Source organism: Haliaeetus leucocephalus, unplaced genomic scaffold (genome assembly GCF_000737465.1).
Source record: "Haliaeetus leucocephalus isolate CR32 unplaced genomic scaffold, Haliaeetus_leucocephalus-4.0 Scaffold417, whole genome shotgun sequence".
Lineage (NCBI taxonomy): Eukaryota > Metazoa > Chordata > Aves > Accipitriformes > Accipitridae > Haliaeetus > Haliaeetus leucocephalus.
In genome coordinates, this window is record NW_010972853.1 from 3840801 (window position 1) to 3859731 (window position 18931).

Here is an 18931-nt window from a genome sequence, read left to right on the forward strand (position 1 = left end):
TTCACCATAACCTATAGGTATTTTTCTTGGTAATTCTTAATACAGGATAATGTTAGTATGGATGTTTCACACTGCATAATGATGGAGGAGTAAAGCTTTAATAGCAAGAATAAACTGGTGTTCCTCAGTTCTTGAATATAAAAGTATTATAAATCTGTATTTTAAAAGCACAAGATTACTTGGAAGGCCAAGTGTCTATTAAATCATCACGCATGATCTGCTTATTTTGCCTTATCAGGTTGGTACAGATCAATTCTCAGAACTAAGTGAAGATTTTATAAAAATCGGGCAATAGGCCAATTGAATCACTTACCAGATTTTGATGATCTTGTACTTTTGCCATAAGAACACTCTAAATAATGACAGTATCAAATGTATTACAGGGGTATATATCCCAAATATTTGAACTATTAGGTAATAGGGTACATAATAAGTATAGAATTTACTATGTACTCTGCAGATATAATGTGGAAATATTTAATATATGTACAGTACTGAGAAGAATACGTTTTATAGCTGGTAAACAGGATATGTTGCAGTGAAGTATTTGGCAGAAGAAAGCAAAAATCCCTAAACCAGTTCTGAAAGGTACTAATATAATTAAAAAGTCAGTCACCAGCCAACTCTCCCTACAGAGGAGAAAAAAATGTTAATGAGGAATAGTATAAAAATATTTAAGGAAAGGAAATCACTATGATTTATATGACTCACTTTGCTGTGCTGACAGGTTTGGGATCAAAATTTCCTTCTGGATCCACTGAAGTCTGCTTTTCCAAAGTTGACCTAATTCGTGTATCTAAATAATCAGGGGGCAAGGCACCAGCTATAGCACTTAGACAAGGCAAAGCCATTCGAAAGAGCTCTGGATCATACTTCTGCAGGAGAGATAGGAACTGGTTGGAAAATCCAATAGAAAAACATGCAAAATGTTAGTGAAAACCAAGCAGCCATATGTACAAATATTAGAAGATGCAAACACTAAAGCACATTTAAAAATTAAGCATAGAGCAAAATTATTGCTGCATGACATCTATTTTTCTTGATATCAACTCGATACATTTTTAAGACTACTCAAATTAACATAAAAGTATGCTGACACTTGTATAAGTATATAAGATACAAGTATGACTCCTAAGCTTTCTTTGGGCCATTAAGACCTACATAGGAAGGGTCAAAGGTTGTTTGCCTAGTTATAGAAGTATGATCATCTATAAAATACTTAGTTCTAAAATGACTAATTCCTATCTTAACTGCAGAAGCCATTGTCATTTCTCCCTCTTTTCCCCTAGTCTATGTCAGTTTAAATCACACTGGAGGTAATTGTGTTTTACTGCAGCGAAGTCAGTTGATTATTTTTCAAAATTGTCCTGCTAAGAGGTGACCTGGCACATTTGCTCTTCTAAATAGTCATTTTAGCTCTGGAGAGAACATAGAAGTATAGGATATATAAAAAATATAAGGTGGAATTACATTTGAAGAATCTGCCCTTAGTAATTGGCCATGAAACATATTCAAGGTCAATTGTTACACACTAGATTATAAAAAACATGCTAGAGGAAGTAGCAGCAGATCACTGTAGGCCAAAGTTCTCTTTCCAGGTCTCAAACAACATTCTTAGTATGGTTAGGGGAAAAAAAAAAAAAAAAAAAAAAGGAAAAAAAAAAACACTTCTTTTTAAGGTTCCCCATCTGTAAAACGGGCATAATTATACAGCTTTAAAGGCTTTAAAGTTTACTGATGAACATTACAGTGCAAGATTTTGATGCTATTATAATTATTTATAAAGTTTTGCTCAGATAGTACAGGCATCTTTTTGACGTTATAACCCAGGCACCAATCAAGCATTTATAGGAAAAAAAAATTTACACGGCAAAAGTATTTCTCTTGCTTCATTATTAGAAAGACTATACGATTCTATAAATCTGAATGACCACTTTGTACCAAGAAAATGCTGAAGAACAAGTTTAAGGTCCACTGAAAATACCTGCTGTTAGAATTATATGTTTATATCACAGCAAGCAGAACGCCTAAAATTTTGAGGCTTTAACTTCCTCTAGTTTTGCTGCAACATTCTTTGGTGTGTATAGCACAAACAAAAGAAGTTAGATCACAGTGTAAACTGCTTCCACTAAACAGCTGGAAGCCATGAAAATACCAAACCTGTAAATATCTCAGTACAAAACAGAACAATGGAGAATACTATAGCTAAGCAGATTTACACAATTCTCCTTTCATTGGACTAATAACCACTTACAGAAAAAAATAAAATGTTATTATAGAGGGCCACCAGTATTGGCAGAAACAGACCATCTTCATTTATCTGTAAAAAGCTAAGACGCATTAATTGGAAATATTTCATTGTGTCAGGCCCTCCTGACACTCTTTGCACTTGTGACAGCAGTGAGAGGTAAATGTCACTAAAAAACACAAATAAGGCTTTAAAAGCCTTTTTAGAATAATGCAGAGACCATGTTCATTTCCATACTATAAATCAGACTGCCTAGACAAGTAATCATCTAAATCTGTTGGATTAGAACTGGAACATAAATTCAGTGAGATGCAATGAAAAAATTCATTATTGTCCCATAGTGAGAACCTGAATTTTGAGGCCAATCAAGTACAAAAAGTATTTACTCAGTAAGGCATTTCTCCTATCAGAAATGTAACTTTTTCTTACTTGGAATAAAAATGAGTAAGTGAAAAAATCCCAAGATCACATATTGGAACAGGAAAATGGAAAAATGTTTATTTCTAAGAATGTTGCATCATATTTCTTAAGCTGGGCAATAACCAGAAAACTAACAAAATACAAGTATGTGTTCAAAAACAGACAATGTAAATTTACTGTGCATACACAATTTGACAAGCATGTTACATTTCTTAAAATTAATTTTACATCAGTAAAAAGTATTTTTAAAAGTTTAGTAGAGCTAAGAGAGGAAAGGAGACAACACTGACTTGTTATTGCAGCAAGCAAGGTGCCTCATTACTAGTGTAAGGCTATATGGGTATATAAAGACAAAGATTTGACATTTCATTAGTTTGGAGAGAATCTTTTAAGATTCAACATTCAATTTTTCACTAGAAAGTTACTTCATTAAAAGCATTCATTGCCGTATCTCCCATATTAGGTGAAAGAATTGTTAAAATAGGAACTTTCTGCACTTGGCACAGCAAATTATCATTGTAATGCTTTTATAGTCATCCCATACTGTAATGTGAATTACAGTCATTACCTTATGAGACAAGGAATCAAATATTCCCCAGAAAAGTTTTTCAGTTAAATGTAATTCTTCTTCTGCTGCAATTCCATAGCTTCCCATTCCTGAAGGCAGACAATAATATTTCCAGCACTGTTCATAGTGATTTGTCAGAAGCTAGATTTTTAAGGAAATAAAAATGCACATAAAACATTGGTATTTAACAAAGTAACATACTGGTTAGTGAAGTCTGAATTGCCAGTATCTGTTTAAACAGTTACATGAGTATTATTATTTATTTCTGACTCTTCATTTCTAATGGCTCATAAAAATGGTCTTTTTTCCTTCTTTCTCTTTTTGGGAGAGCAGTAGAGCCTGTGATGTGAAAGTATAAAGCCTGTATTATCCCCAGCTGCAGCTGGGGGATTCTCAGTGATGACAGCGAGTAGAAAAATTACAGAATTTCAGGATTGTCACCATCTGAATATAGATTAGCTCACAGGATAAAAATAGAGACAATGAAATGGGTATAAAACAGGACATGATAGATTCTGGTAAAAAAATTTGCAAATTCAAATTGATTTTACTTCTGTCATTTGTAGTTGATGACCTCAGTATTTTTCAAAACACTGCAAAAGACACCTGCAGTACACCCTTCTAGCCACGCCTGCTCATCTCTGGAAAACCTATGGAAAGAACTATTGTACAGACAATCTGTTACATACCAGGTAAAGAGCTAGCATATATGATTATTGGTGCACTTTCCACATAAATTCAAATTTCTATTAATTCTACTAATTTCTACTAAGACTTCCTATCCCATGGGAAATTCTAAAATTTCTTTTAGCATCAGACTAGAATCTTGACATTTTAATTTTTCCTGCAATTTTCTTTAGGAAGGGAAAATAATAATTAAAAAAACCCAAATCAAACACTCCCTCTTTGCCACACTTTTGCTCCAAAATTACTGATGCTCCAGAATATGTCTGTGAATCTGGCAGCTCTGCTTTAGAGTATGACATAATTTCAATTCTGCCATAAAAAGACCTGCAGACCTAAGATCAGGCCCTTCCATCCCAACAGGAACAGGGGGCAAACCTGACAGAAAAATTCTAAATAAAAGTTATTTATCATCTCACAGTTGTAATTCTCTATTTACAGAGCAACAAGATGGGTAAGACTTCAGTTTAAGATTGCTCAAAAATAAGAGGTGAATTCTGTTCCATGTTATCTTATTCTCTGTAGACTCCACTCAAAATTTATTCCTGGACTATGTGTCTTACCAAGAGTTACTATAGTTCATATAGCAGAAGAAGAAATACCAAGATAACACTAACATTTAACTTGATACTTTCAAATACTCTTTTGCTGAAGCAGTGAAGAAGTCAACTGTTCACTAAACAAAATCTCATAATCAACTTACTATATGCTGTTTGCATTAGGCAAGATTTCACACAACCTTTATCATTATATTAAATTTGAAAGACTTGATAAAACAACAACATTATTTTCAATTCAGAACTCATTTCATGTTGCTTCACCCTGCCCCGTTCAGTTTTTAAAAACATGACTATGACAGATTATTGTGAAGGAAGTTTTACGCTGAATGTATGTACAGAAAGTAAAGCATTTACCTTGAGAGGCATTTTACAGTATTCATTAAGTAGGGGCACATCAAAAACTAGCCTTCTCAACAGCTGTTGTAGCATAGAGGGACGTAAGTGGCTGTAATTGTAAAAAATAGAAGTTCTTATTAAAGTTCATACAATCCAGTGAAAATGAAATAAAAATTGAAATCAATTCGCATATTGGAATTCAAATCACTCATTAAAAGTATTTTGAAAAACCAATGGTAGGTGTTTAAGGAATTTCACTATGCCTCATCTACATATAGAAGGATATAGCATAGCAAAATGCGCTACATGCGGACTCTCTTAAGTGAATAGACAACATGTATGATTGTGCCATATGATAGCAGAGGGAAGGGTGCTGCATTTTTTTCAGAATACACAGAGAGGACAATCTGAGCAAAAGAAACAGAATATTATCCTAGCAGAATGGTTTCTGATATGACACTAAAAAGCAACAAAACATTCCTAACTGAAACTGATCTGGAAATACATTATGATTATTCTTACATGAAATAAATCTCAACTGGAAGACTGAATAAATCACCCAGCATTTCTTTTCTAGCCATTTCATTTCAGTGATCTATAGGCTCAAAATCAATGTAAAAATGCTCCTTTATCATCTCCCCCTCAGTCATGACTTCTTCAAGCTAAAGACTCCTGGTCTACTAAGCTGTTCCAAAGGAAAGAAATTATTTCTTATGTTGATCCCTCTTGTTAGGGTTTCCTGAATCTTTTCCATTTCTCCTATATCCTCTTTTTGGCAGGGGTCCAGTGCTATGTACAAACTGAAAATGCACGTTGCATTACTAATTTCACAGTCTACTGCATAGACAAGTAGCACTACAGTTTATGACAAAGATCAAGAACTATGATTCAGTTGGCAAATCTACATTTCAATTCCCGATAAAACTACAGTGCTCAGTTCAGTTTTAGGATTTGGAGAGTGGGGGGTAGTTTTTCTTCTTCTTCTTCTTTTTTTTTTTTTTTTAAACTATGGCTAAGGTTCTTCAAATCACAATCAGAAACAAAAAATGTCGAACCCTTAAATCCCCAGCACACACTCACTGTCAGACTTGCCAGAACATTTTTGGTAATTACGAGGGTTTTGTTTTTATGAATAATCAGAATTTATCCAATATCAGCATAAAGCTCATATCAGTATGGCAGCCTGTATAATGCAGTACTGATAAGGGAAAAATCAAATCTATTTTCTCTTAGGAAAATTAAAAAATCCTGTCATACACTCTGGTCATTTATTTCATGCAAGAATAAAATAATCTTAGTTCTACATTATACACAAAGAAAGAAATTATTAAAATACTTATACTGCACAAAAGAAATCAATTTGTACACACACAGATATCATACATACTGGCAAATAGCAAGCAGGCATTCTTCAATGGTGTCTCTTTGTGCTTTTGTAAGGGAACGTCCCTTTGATAATCTATATATTGTGTGAAGCATGGAGTCAACCAGAGAGGCGTGATGCTCTGTTCCAGAAAAGAGGGGAGCACATCTTTTGAGTAATGGAAACACAGCTGAGCAAATATATCTATTTAGTGCGAGAGCTGCCTCTGTGGTACTTAGAGAAACCTGTATGAAGTAGTAAATGATTGTTAGCATCACATGGAATAAAGGTTACTATATATTAAGCCCATAAAACATAATGATGAAATACTCCATAAGTCCCCTTAACGGCTGGGTGCTAACATGATATTCCCAGTATACAGATGAGGACAAAAGCTTTTTTTTTTTTTTTAACTTGAGAAACCACAACTCATCCACTTATCTCCTATCTCTTGCCCCACTACACTCTGAACCAATAGAAGCAAAAAAGAATACGCAGCCTCCTTCTCTAAACAGGTCAGCAAAACCCACAAAGCATTAAGTAGCACTTTTCATCTCCCATAATTTCTTCATACCTACACATACAGGAATTTTCAGTGCAATTCTTGGAAGCACACATGAAGTAAAAGTAATCATTAGGCCTGTTACAGTATATCCAATGTAATTACTGTATAATGTAAGCCTGTATTGAAAGTTTTTAAACTACACTACATTGTTGCTTCATAAGGTGGTACTGAATGCTAATGATCAGACTTAAGCACTAAAAATTAACAGTAACTGAATTATTACTGTTTGTGTTTATAGCGAGCCTATACCACCTTTTTTTTTTCTTTTAAAGCTGTTTTGACTTGAAATTCCATTTCTTACACTTATAGAGCCACTATACCCAGTCACTGCACCTAAACTCCATAGCAAAATACTTACTGTATCCAAAGAGGCAGAGGCTCTTAAATCTGGTAAAAATCCAACTTCCAGTAGGTGAAGGAGGAAGCTTTGGTCCTTAATACCATAGACACGGTCCAAAAAGAGTACCATGGGTGCTTTATGATCAGGACAGAAATTTGCAGACATGTCTGGCTCATTTACTGTGCCATCTACACAAATACATAATGCAATTTTTAATAGTAGATAATTGATAAAAGAAGAAACACCAAGACCATGAAACACACTATAATTACATTTATTGTGTAAAATCACATGTTCAATGAAAATTATATTCTTATTCAGTTTTCTTGTATGCTGAAAAAGAATACTAAGTTTTCATTATTTCAAAACCCCTATTATTTTGCAATTTATTAATTTTTCACTCTTAAATGAAAACTTAAGAATGAATGGTAAAGTATTCTACTTGTTTCATTACTATTATGGGGAATGTTTATATGGTAAAATTAAAGATAAATATTACACCAAATATTAAAAATATATAGTAACTGTGAAGTCAAAGAAGGTTAGGAATTCTGTCTCATGTAAACTAAACTAGAAAGAACATAGAATCCAAGGGGAAGACAACAATAACACAGAAGTTAACTGTGTATCAAAATAAACCATCTCTGACTGTAAAGTAGAATAGACAATTCTTGTGAACCAGAACGGACAACAAAAGGAGAGAAAGGAGGATAAGGCTATTTTGCCCTAGAAGAAAATGACAGACTGATCTTTTATAGCCCATGGAACATGGAGAAATTAATAGGAAACATGGAGATCACATGTCATAAAAACCTCATCCTCTGTTGAGTTTATGCTTTATAGAAAATTTCAGTTTGTATGGTAGTTATTTTGTGGAAATAAATCCACCCTGGTTAACCACATTGACCGCTTCTAGGAAAGAATCAACAGTCATGTAACAAGCAAGAACACCACCATCCATGAATTATTTTTGAGTTCCGGAGTGAAGAGGGTGAAGACTCTAGCGTCTGACTTCTCTTCAACAGGTAGTGTTAAGAATGCTGTTAGTTCCACCAACAAAAACTCAATTTTAACCTCAATGACAACTCAGGATCCAGGTACAGATAAGCTACACAGTTTGATGCAGAGAGCGTAGCAGGTCCATGCCATGCCCTGGTTTCAGGTTTTCTGTGTGTACACAGAGTGCTCAATGTTTGGGTCTTCAGAGACTAGTCTCATTCCCCAGAGGTGAGAATGGATGAACAGTAGTAAGAGAAACAGACAGGTCCTACAGCAACATAGCAGCATAGGCTCAGCTCCACAGTGCCAACCCTTGAGGTACTGAGGAGGACATAAGTCTTGGGGAAGGAGTGTATCTACCTGGGAAGGAAGGACCTAGTCTCTTAAGAGAGGAACCACTCCTCTACCCTATGTCAGAATGTACCATTGCACGTAGGATTCTCCTGTGGTAGACAGGGTCTCCAAGGATATGAAGAAGCAGGCAGTGGAAGTGGGAGATTGCTGTATTAGACACTAAGCTGGGTGGCTTCATCATGTGTAAAAGGATTCCATGATAATTTGGCTATACCTTACGGGAGGACCTTGTGGGAGGCAGGCAGAGATCTCAAGTCTTACAGGATGGGTGAGATAGTGTTGTACAGAAGAGGGATTTAGTTAGATTGATCACAAAAGGGGGAATTCTTTGGGGACAAGACAATCAAGTACAGAAATAGCCTGCACTTAATAAAAAAAAGAAATAGGCTTCTAGAATTGAACATTAGACGTCAGAGTGGAACATTATATCTAGAAATTGGGGAAAAGACAATAGGTGTGGAGGAGCACCTTCCTCAGATCAGGACAATCCCAAAGCAAGTATGTCTGGTTTTCACTTCCTCTGAAAAGGCCAGGGAAGAAATAAACAGCACAGTTCCTAGAAACAGGAAAGGCAATTAAAATGCAATGTGCATGTGCAACATTTTAATCAAGCAAGGACAAACAGGACTCTACACTGAGTCATCAGTGACCTGGAGAAGGAAGCTAACAAAGGAGACTAAAAGTCTGTATACAATACTAAATTCTTCTGCATGGTTAATTCATTAACAAAACTGAGCAGGCAAAGCAGAGACAGCTGCACTTCAATGCAGACAACTCTCAGCTAATGCATCTGCAGGAAAATAAGACATGCCTACATGATGCTGAGCTTGGAACCGACATTACAAAGAGATCCTGAGGTCATCACTGAAATTCTGTGAAACCATCAGCTCAATGTGTAGCAGCGACCAAATAAGTCAACAAGATATCAGGCACAATCAGAAAGGGGTATTCAGAATATGAGAGAGGGAATAATTTTCTGCTATATAAAATAGAAAACTAATACATAAACCAAACTGTTGTGTGTCCACATTACCAGCACAACCTGCTCACGTCTTGAATACATCCCACAGCTATTTTCCATAGCTCAGAACTACAGAATAGAGATAGTGAAGGTACACAGAAGGGGAACTAAAATGATTCAGGCAATGGAGCAGTTATCTTATAATAAGGAACTAAGAAAAGTTGAGATTCTTCAATTTGGCAAATTGAGGACTGAGAAAGGATATAACTGACATTTAGAAAATTATTAATGTAGCTGACAAGGTGAATGAAGAACTGCTACACACCAAATCCTAAAATACCACAATTCAAAGGTGATAATTAAAATTAGTACAGCATAAGTTAAAAAAAAAAGAAAAAGAAGAAAAAAAGAGATGCTTAAAATGCTTCTTTATGTAGCAAACAGTGAAGTTCTCGAACTTATTGCCACAGGAGTTTGTGAGTAGACATTATTCCAAAGGGACTAGATATATTCTTGGACACCAGGTCCAGAAACAGATATTAATGGGCAGGGACGTACACTCTAATCTTTCTAAACAAATGACTGGATGATGTGGAAGTACAAAGGGACTGAGTTCAAGAATACACATTCTTTCTAAAGAGATAGCATCTGTACAGCCACTGCTGGAGACAAAGTACTGGGATGGACGGCCCATTAGTGTGATCCTGTAAACTATTTCTTCTGTTCTTACATTCTCTGCTCCACAGGAGTAAGTATCTCTTCCACTGGAGCAGCTCTGATACATATCTAACTAAAATCTGAAGAACAGTTCTCTGCATGTACTCAGCTCTAACAAAACCGCTCTATTTTTACACCTGAAGGCTTATGTGCCAAAAGATTTTTATAAAAAGATTAACCAGTCTAATAAAAGTACTGAAGTTACCTTTGTTAACTGTTGACAGCTTTAGTGGTATACTTATAATCCCAACCAAATCTTCAGTTGGCACTAGAGATCGAAGGATTGACCTGATTCGAATAGCTTCCCCTTTTCCACTTTGAATAAGCTGTTAGAAAAAGTTTATCAATTAAGAAATTTAGTACTGAGGGACATAAGAAAAAATTTCCTCAAAATACTGGTATTAATATGATTTTTTTCAAACACTGGGAAAAAATGCACTGAAATTCAATTTATCCCAGCACTCTAACAGAGTTGCTGATTTTCAGCTGATCCTACTGTTGAATCTGTCCTAATTTTGACATTATATCAATAATTCCACAATATTACAAATTCCCAATAACACAAAAATCCCCACATGGATAAGATTCCTAAACCAAGCAGATAAAGTGATGAAATAGAAAATTTCTGAAAGACTCATGTTAGTTACAGAACCAACAGTACCAGGTTTTGAGCTTGCCTCTTTATACTATGAAGAGATGCAAACCTGTCTGATGTATCTACACATTTTTTTATTATTTCTAGGCAGTAAAAATTTCAAAAGGCATTAACAAGTTGACCAATTCCTTTCAACTTCTAGCAGAAGTTAGGTATTCACAACTTGTGTCTCTGGAAATCTCTTCCAGTAATTTTCTTAACATGAAACTATCTCTGGCAACAGGCAGCTACATACAGCTTTACGGCTAATAAAGTTTATTAAGCTTTGGTAACAGTAAGTAGGGAGGCTACAAGCCAAATTTCTTGCTTCTTGTTGTATTGAGATACATGTTGCATTTTCAGCTGAACTTATGCTACTAAAGAATTTTAAATACTGACAAGCAAAAGTCAGTCTAACTAAAACCAATTCTTGCATAGGGTTGTTATAGGCATTACAATCAAACCAGTTATTTTACGTATTCTTCCATGTATTCCTGTGGTGCAGCTACCATATTTCATCAGTGCACACAAAGGCAGCTCTGTATCACATTCTTATGGAAATGATTTTTACGACTTTCTAGAGAACAGTAAAGGGCCAGTTTCAGAAATTTCATTGGTAGTATAAATGCAACACTAGTAGTTCATCTTTGCTTTGATTCCAGTCATATAAAAATTCTCAAAATTTTGGATAAATAAAAAAGTGTAAGAAATCCAAAGACCATGATTCTTTATAAACAGCTTTCAGGGAACACATCTGTCAAGACACAGCAAGAAATGCAATAAAGTCCACCTTCTGAAGGGAAGAAGCCTTTGAATAGAGAAGTTTAGTTATAGACATGTACAGTTCTGTTTACAAATCTACATTTTCTGAGCAAGTGACAAAATGAACTTACATGCATTTCTGGTGCACAGCGTCCAAGTAAATCTATGAGAGCTGAGTAAAATGACATGATTGCATTGCCCATGTGCACAATCTCCTCCTCCTCCTCCTCATCATCGCTAAAAGGTAAAGAATACCAGTGAGCATTTTTGCTAACGTGAGTTTATAGCTCCTCTCTGGAGCCAGATCCACAACCTATTAATCAGATACACTAATTTAATCTGGCTCTGGATTACAGGGTTTTTTATCCCTAGAGTAAGCATGCAATTGAACAATAATAACTGACTTCACATGAGCCTTCTATCTTCCTCTTTCACTTTACCTTAGCTTCATTTCACAACAGCCTTCTCCTTTGCTTTGTCCTTCAGGCTTCTTCTTTTCTGTAACTTATTCCACTTTTATCTAGCTCATGCTTTAGGAATTCCATGAGACAACCGCTTGTGGGTGCGAATCTCTAACGCTCTATGTTTGTATAATGCCTTACACAACAGGGCCCATTATCTGCATATTTCAAGCATGATTAAACCAGCTATTAAATCATCATTTGCCAAACAAGCATTCACATTTACTTACCCTTCTCTTTTATATGCCTGGGAGGGAAGGTCACGAGTAGGATTCTCTGAGATCCTGATAGCTTCCTGCATCGCTGCCAGCAAACCATTTCCTCCTTCTCCCCTAAGGTCTGGTCCAAAGCACTCTGGCCTTCGAATAAGGAGCTTGACAACAACACTTGCATTTTCCTCAACACTTTCACCTGAGAACCAAAAAGCACTATACGTACTTTCTCCTGAAAGGTATCCTTAAGTCAGAAGACAACTGCATTTTCCCCTAAATTTTGCAAAATATAAAACAAATCCTCATCCTTATTTTGGAAAACAAAAATGTATCAAGTTGGCAGCATTGGATGTGCTTTGTCAAAAATATACAGAGGTTTAAAAGTGACAGTATAGACTTGCCTTGCAAGTTTTACTACACTCAGTCTAGAAAGGTTCACTTTAGAAGGTTAATTTGCTTTTTATAGCAAAGACTACTCTCTCTCTGGTATAAAGGCTAACAGTCCCAAGAGGCAAGAAGTCTGTTATTGGGGAGCGTAAAAACGAAGTTTTGAATCCAGCCCCACCCCGCCCCCAGCCTCTTGCTCCCTCCGCTCTCCTGCAGGACAGGGAGAAAAGAGAAGGAAGATAGGACAACTCATAGATCGAGATACCGACTGTCTAGTAGAGAAAGCAAAAGCTATGCATGCAAGCAAAGCAAAGACAAATTCATTCACTGCTTCCCAGGCAGATGTTTAGCCAGTTCCTAGAAAGCAGGGCCTCAGCATGCGTAATGGTTGTTTGGGAAGTCAAGTGCCATAACCACAAACACCCCCTTCTTCCTCCTCCTTTCCCTGAGCTTTTATTGCTGAGCACAATGTCATGGTATAGAATATCCCTTTGGTCAGTCTGGGCCAGCTGTCCCAGCCATGTCCCTTCCTAACCTCTTGCCTGCCCTGAACCTACTCACTGGGGCCAGGGAAAAAGGGCAAGGGGCAGAGTAGGGAAAAAAAAAAAAGAAAAAGCCTTCACACTGCACAAGTGCTGCTCAGCAAGAGTCAAAACACCGGTATGTTATCAACACTGTTTTAGCCATAAATGAAAAGCACAGCACTATAGGGGTTGCTATGAAGAAAGTTAACTCCATCCCAGCCAGACCTAGTACAGGGCATGAGAGTTATCTGATTTTTAATAGGCCAACTGAAGCAAGGAATGTTGTTTAACATTATGTCCTTAGTACTTTATCAGTGGAAAACTCATCTCAGAGTTTAATCTTCTCAATATGACTAAAGAATAACAAATTGTATTTTAGGTTAAATATACCTAGAGCAAAATCTCCTGATTCTTTCTACTATATGTTTAAATATTTGTTAAATCTTCTGCTTGCTATTTAAAGCCTGAAATCAAATACTTCATCTTTTCTATTTACAAAAATCATATTAGAATCAGTTTTAAAGGTCATGGCTTGCCTGAAACAACCCCATTTATAATAGCTTTCTGCGGAAAAATGTATGTATATTTGAAAAGGGAAAAGAGTGGGTTTAACTATTGTATACATTCAGTACAGGCAGACAGACTGTGATCTAGATGCTTGCTGAATACAAGTCATTAGGAAAAGGAACCTTCATATAAATGAACTCTTTGTACGTAACTAACTGCTTCCTGGACTGCAGTTAGTGGGATGTGGAAACATGATAGGAATAATAATTGGGTCAAAAGCTCAGCTTACGGTTAAATGCAACTGTTTAGAAATTCACATATACCTTATAAGAATACTGACAATCTGTAGGAAGGTATGAAATTAATGGGACATGTAGGAAGAACACAAATTAGAGGAAAAGAAACAGTTCACAGTCACTGAACTTGTGATGTCAGTAGCTTGGATCATCAGTATCTATATTTTACGTGGAAGCTACAATACTAAACCAGTACATAAATGCAAGTAGCAAGTCTATATTAAACTGAATGTTGTGGCTTTAGCACCCACCAAAAAAGTAGGAACTGTGGTTTAGCCGAGAGCAGTGGTGGTGCTACCAGGAAATCAGAGTCAATGGAAGGCAACGGTAGGTGAGATACCTGGGACTGACTGGCTCTAGAAGGAGCAGCTAAACACTTTAAACATGCCAGTTGTGTATTTTTCCCACTTATAACACCGGTATGATCTTGATATGGAACATAGGATGATAAGAAATGGTGCCAAGTTGCACCAGGGGAGGTTTAGATCAGCTATTAGGAAAAATTTCTTCACTGAAGGGGTTGTCAAGCCCTGGAACAGGCTGCCCAGGGAAGTGGTGGAGTCACCATCCCTGGAGGTATTTAAAGGACATGTAGATGTGGTGCTTAGGGACGTGGTTTAGTAGTGGACTTGGCAGTGTTAGGTTTACAGTTGGACTCGATGATCTTATGATTCTTATGACCTAAATGATTCTATACCCTGACTTTGCACAAATTCTGTCTTTTTTTTTTTCCTTCTTTCTTGTTTTCATTCATCTTATTTTCATACCACAGAGAAAAAGCAGGATTTTACATCTTAAAGTCAGCAATTTTAGTTTCATTTGGTTAAAACCTTCTAAGTGAAGAGTTTTAAAATAATGAATTAAGTAAAATCTAATTTAAAAAAAATTCACTATATACCTCTCTATAGACATACAAATGATCATCAAAACATGCATAACATTCAGCTACAGTTACCAGATGCTCCTGAATCCTTCCATGTTTCATGTATCTTTTGAGGATGCAAATACAAAACTCCCTTAAAAACTGAAAGGGGCTGTTTGAATCCATATTGCAGAATCAAATAGCAAATGCAAACAAAATTATAAAACGCTATTAATTTTTAGTTTAATAAAAGCACTACCAATATTGTTTTGAGTGGCTCATTTCCAATACAGTTTAGATCTAGATGTTAAAAATTTATCTTAATTCAGGCTTTTCTGATCACCAGTGATAGCTTTGTGAGGAGTGCAATTTAGAGTAAAAGGAAGCACATATCAGCAAAAGCCCCTTGCAGGTAGTTTTAATTTAAAATGTGCAGGAAGGAAACTTACTTTAAGCACAGAGGTCAAATTAATCTTTAATGTTGCTACTGAAGTCAATAAAAGTTTATCAAGAATTACTTTGTCTCTTACATTTCCAATTTACAATTTCTTGTACACTGCATTTGCCACTAGAATCTTATTCTGACCTTCTCTGTATATGTATTTCTTTTCCATATCCCTTCTGATGGGATACCAAACTGCTGAAAATAGCTTTAATAAGTTGCAGCCTGCTCTAATTTAACTCACAGGCCAAGTTAATGAAGAATTTTGCTGGAAGAAGTTTTGGTTACTCCAAGGATTCATTGGCCAGAATCAAAATTCATTCATGTGTTTACAAGTGTGCGTTTGTTGCTTTTATCTCAACAACCCAAATATTTTACTAATTTATATTTGCAATTGTCCTCTCAAGCAAAGGACACAGAGAAATTAGTAATCTGATTTTCAAAAGTGCTGTCTCCAAAACCGTCATAATGAGAAGGTTCAAAACCTCAACCATAACTGTTTGTCAGAAAAAAAGCACCTGAAACACTTGAAACTAAAACTTAATTCTACTGACAAGCAGTCCATCCAGCAAAGTTTACTCTTCATACTAAGTAAAATATCACAAGTAAGATCAAAGTTATCTTCATCTAATTATACAAAGTACTGTTAACATTTATTTATAAAATCAACAATGAAAACCATGTTCTTTATTAACTCAATGACTACTTGTTCTACATTTCTTATATTGTAGCAGTTTGTCAAATTAGTTTGGCAGCTCGCTCAATAGCTACAGGCTTATCAACCAATGAACATACTTCAGGTGTGTTTACTGAACTGAACAGTAAACATGTTTGTTGTTTCTGTTTCAGGTATTATTTGCTAATTTCAGACCAATAGTATGAGAATAGAAAAGCCAAAATCTAAAAATTAGACCATTTAAAATTATTTCCCTTCTGGCTGTCCCCAGCTGTCCTTTAAAACACCTTGCATATTGGCAGACCAGATAGGTGGTGAACAGACAAATCTTTTGATCTCATCTAATCTCTAATCTAAATTACTATTCTTATGAAAAAAATCCACACGAACTGGAGGATGCTTTTTGTTTAGTGGCATTCAGATAATCTAAATTTGATTTTAGCGTATTTGTTTCATAAATTTCAAAAGAAAATTTCCCAAAGAAGAAAGTATAAGACAGTTTTTAAAGGAGAAGATATTTTCTTTTTTTAAGACATCAGATTTAACGTACACAGTCAGGGTGCTTTACAAACACTGATCCCTCAGAACTGTGTAAACATGTGGCCTGTTGGAAATTTTCTTTTTGTAATGCAAAATGGCTTAATTACAAACCCCTAACTCTCCCAGTGGCATAGTGGCCAAGAAAGGTCCAAAATCAGTGCTCACTGGTTATGTTTATAATCAGCATATGTGGTATATGTAAATACCACAGTTTACTTACTGAAAGAATTCCTAACATCATTTGCTACCTTAATAGGTTACTCTATTAAATTATGCAAATTGCAAAAAAAGGAAAAAATGCAACTATGAAGATTAAAAAATTACAGTAAGCATCAGATACCAATAATCTTGTATTTGTAATGAGAACAGTATGCATTAACCTCTCTTCAACTATTAACACATTTTTATGGTTAGAAAAGTAATTTTAAGGAAACCTTTTGATGGAATTTGGATGCCAAGAAGTCACACTTACTGTTAACAAAAACTGCAAATCTTAAGAAAGACAGGTAACGTTCACCCTCTATCGGATTCCATCCAATGTCTGGATATCCTTTAGCCAGCAATACCGGACAACTCTGCAGGCCACAACCCGCCAGGTAGGTAACAACCTACAATACAGAAGCAATCGTTTATTCATGTGCTTAGAAATAAATTCCTAAAAATAATTATGAAACAAAATGAACATAGTCTCTTTCTTAATAACAAGGTTTTTAGATACTAGGTGTTTCACCTGAGAAACTACCAACATAGCTCATTATTGTCAGTCTTAGCTTCTAGTTCTTGCTTTTGATGATGATGAAAAAAGTCAAGCACTCTTTATTTCTGAAGTTACCTAATTATATGATGACACAAAAATACAAGATCATGAGCAAATGTGGAATGTGAAAAGCAGCATAAAATATTGTGGAATTCAGATCTTTTTTTACAGTACATAAACAACAGTTAAAATATTATTTAGCAACTTTAAAAATCACATCAATAACCATATATGGCTAATTTGCTACAACAGCAAAATAAATACTGCATCAAAAGCTTATTCCAATTTTAACAGATATGCAAACAATTACATTTTTCAGAAGAATGAAAAGTATCACTGAACAGTTTTAAGAGTCTGAAACCAGAAAGATTAAAATTTTTGTTAATATGTAAATTCCTAACACAGCATTTCTTATCAAGAAGAATACCTTTAAGTAAAAGAAGTCTTTGAGAAATGATGACAAATTTCATTAATTACAGTAAACTGAATTTCTGAAACAGGTACAGAATGATTTCTCAATCATTTAAAAGGAAATCTGCAGATAACTGCACAAATGTGATTTTTGTTTTTATTTAAAATACACGAAGGACAACATATGAACATGATTATAGTAGTTAAATATATTTTGAAATAGATAATGAATATCAGGAACCTTTCATGAACCTGTAAGAAGAGATGTAAATTATCATTTCTTACAATGGAAGGCAGCCAAAAACAGGTGGCAAAAGGGAGATAGATTTTTGTATTTGGAAAAGGGAGATATGTTATTCTGCTTAAGCATCCTATAGCAATTCCACCATCCATGAGATCATACTTAGTCATTACCTAATGCCCTAAGAGAGAAATTAGTTATGAATTCCGGAAGAAGAATTGTACCTCTGCTGATACAGCATATAAGTTGCCTCTAAAAGGCTGCAACACAGGAAAAATGGGCTGATGTGAAAAATTTGCTTATTCCAGTATGCAATAAGGAAGTTAGTCAGTGCACTCAGTGAAAAAAGTATGCAATTCCTAACAGGACTCCACAGTTTTCCAGTATCCGTTCAGAAGATACGAGTGAATACACACTTGTAGGAGTCTAGTGATGCAGCTTGTATAGAATGAGAGAAAACCGTTAGAGAAAATCTCTTCTCCACCTCTTATCAGATTTTATGCTACCACCAAACCTCATAATTTTAACCTATTCAGTTTACTACGGCATGTCATCAGGCCGTGGGATACTTTTCTTCTGCAATCCTCTACCTTCCACACATTCATACATTTGCAGTTAAAAAGAGATCAAATTTGCAATGGCAAAAGTTCAAAAGTTAAGTCGTCTATGTGTAGTTTATTTGCACTGAACACAGGCTTTATGGCACAAACTTTAGTCACACAGAAACGCTGTATCATTCTGTGAGTAGGGTATATATGCCACATTCATCGAACTGATAGCTATACAGTATTTGTTTTTTCTTGTTATTCAGTATATAGGTTTATTTACTGAGTAACATCCACATACTGCACTGAAGATATTAACTTTGGTGAGTCAATAAATTACACCTAATATGTTACCATTCTTGCAACTAAAATGACTGATGAATTTGGGAAGCCCAGTCTGAGACACGTTCAGCCTGATTTTTCAGCATAAAATACTGCATATGTTGCAGCTAATATCTGCTACTGTTTGAACATTCAGCACTTGTATGGTGCCAAGTATTCCAAGGTAAACAATCAGTAAATAAGGAACATGCAGTAATGGTCAACAGTGAAATTCAGT

The 18931-nt window shown here is 35.4% G+C and overlaps 1 protein-coding gene across 1 annotated transcript in view; it reads right to left on the reverse strand.

Moving 5' to 3' along the window:
- The window catches only part of RYR3 (ryanodine receptor 3), a 194282-nt gene that overhangs the window by 76470 nt on the left and 98881 nt on the right, over window positions 1-18931 (reverse strand). The window contains exons 43-51 of the mRNA XM_010574283.1: window positions 16891-17026; window positions 12203-12383; window positions 11643-11748; window positions 10321-10441; window positions 7103-7272; window positions 6204-6424; window positions 4835-4925; window positions 3237-3377; window positions 712-875 (exon numbers count right to left, since the gene is read on the reverse strand). Of these exons, the coding sequence (XP_010572585.1) occupies window positions 712-875; window positions 3237-3377; window positions 4835-4925; window positions 6204-6424; window positions 7103-7272; window positions 10321-10441; window positions 11643-11748; window positions 12203-12383; window positions 16891-17026 (1331 nt within the window). The remainder of the gene's footprint in view (window positions 1-711; window positions 876-3236; window positions 3378-4834; window positions 4926-6203; window positions 6425-7102; window positions 7273-10320; window positions 10442-11642; window positions 11749-12202; window positions 12384-16890; window positions 17027-18931) is intronic.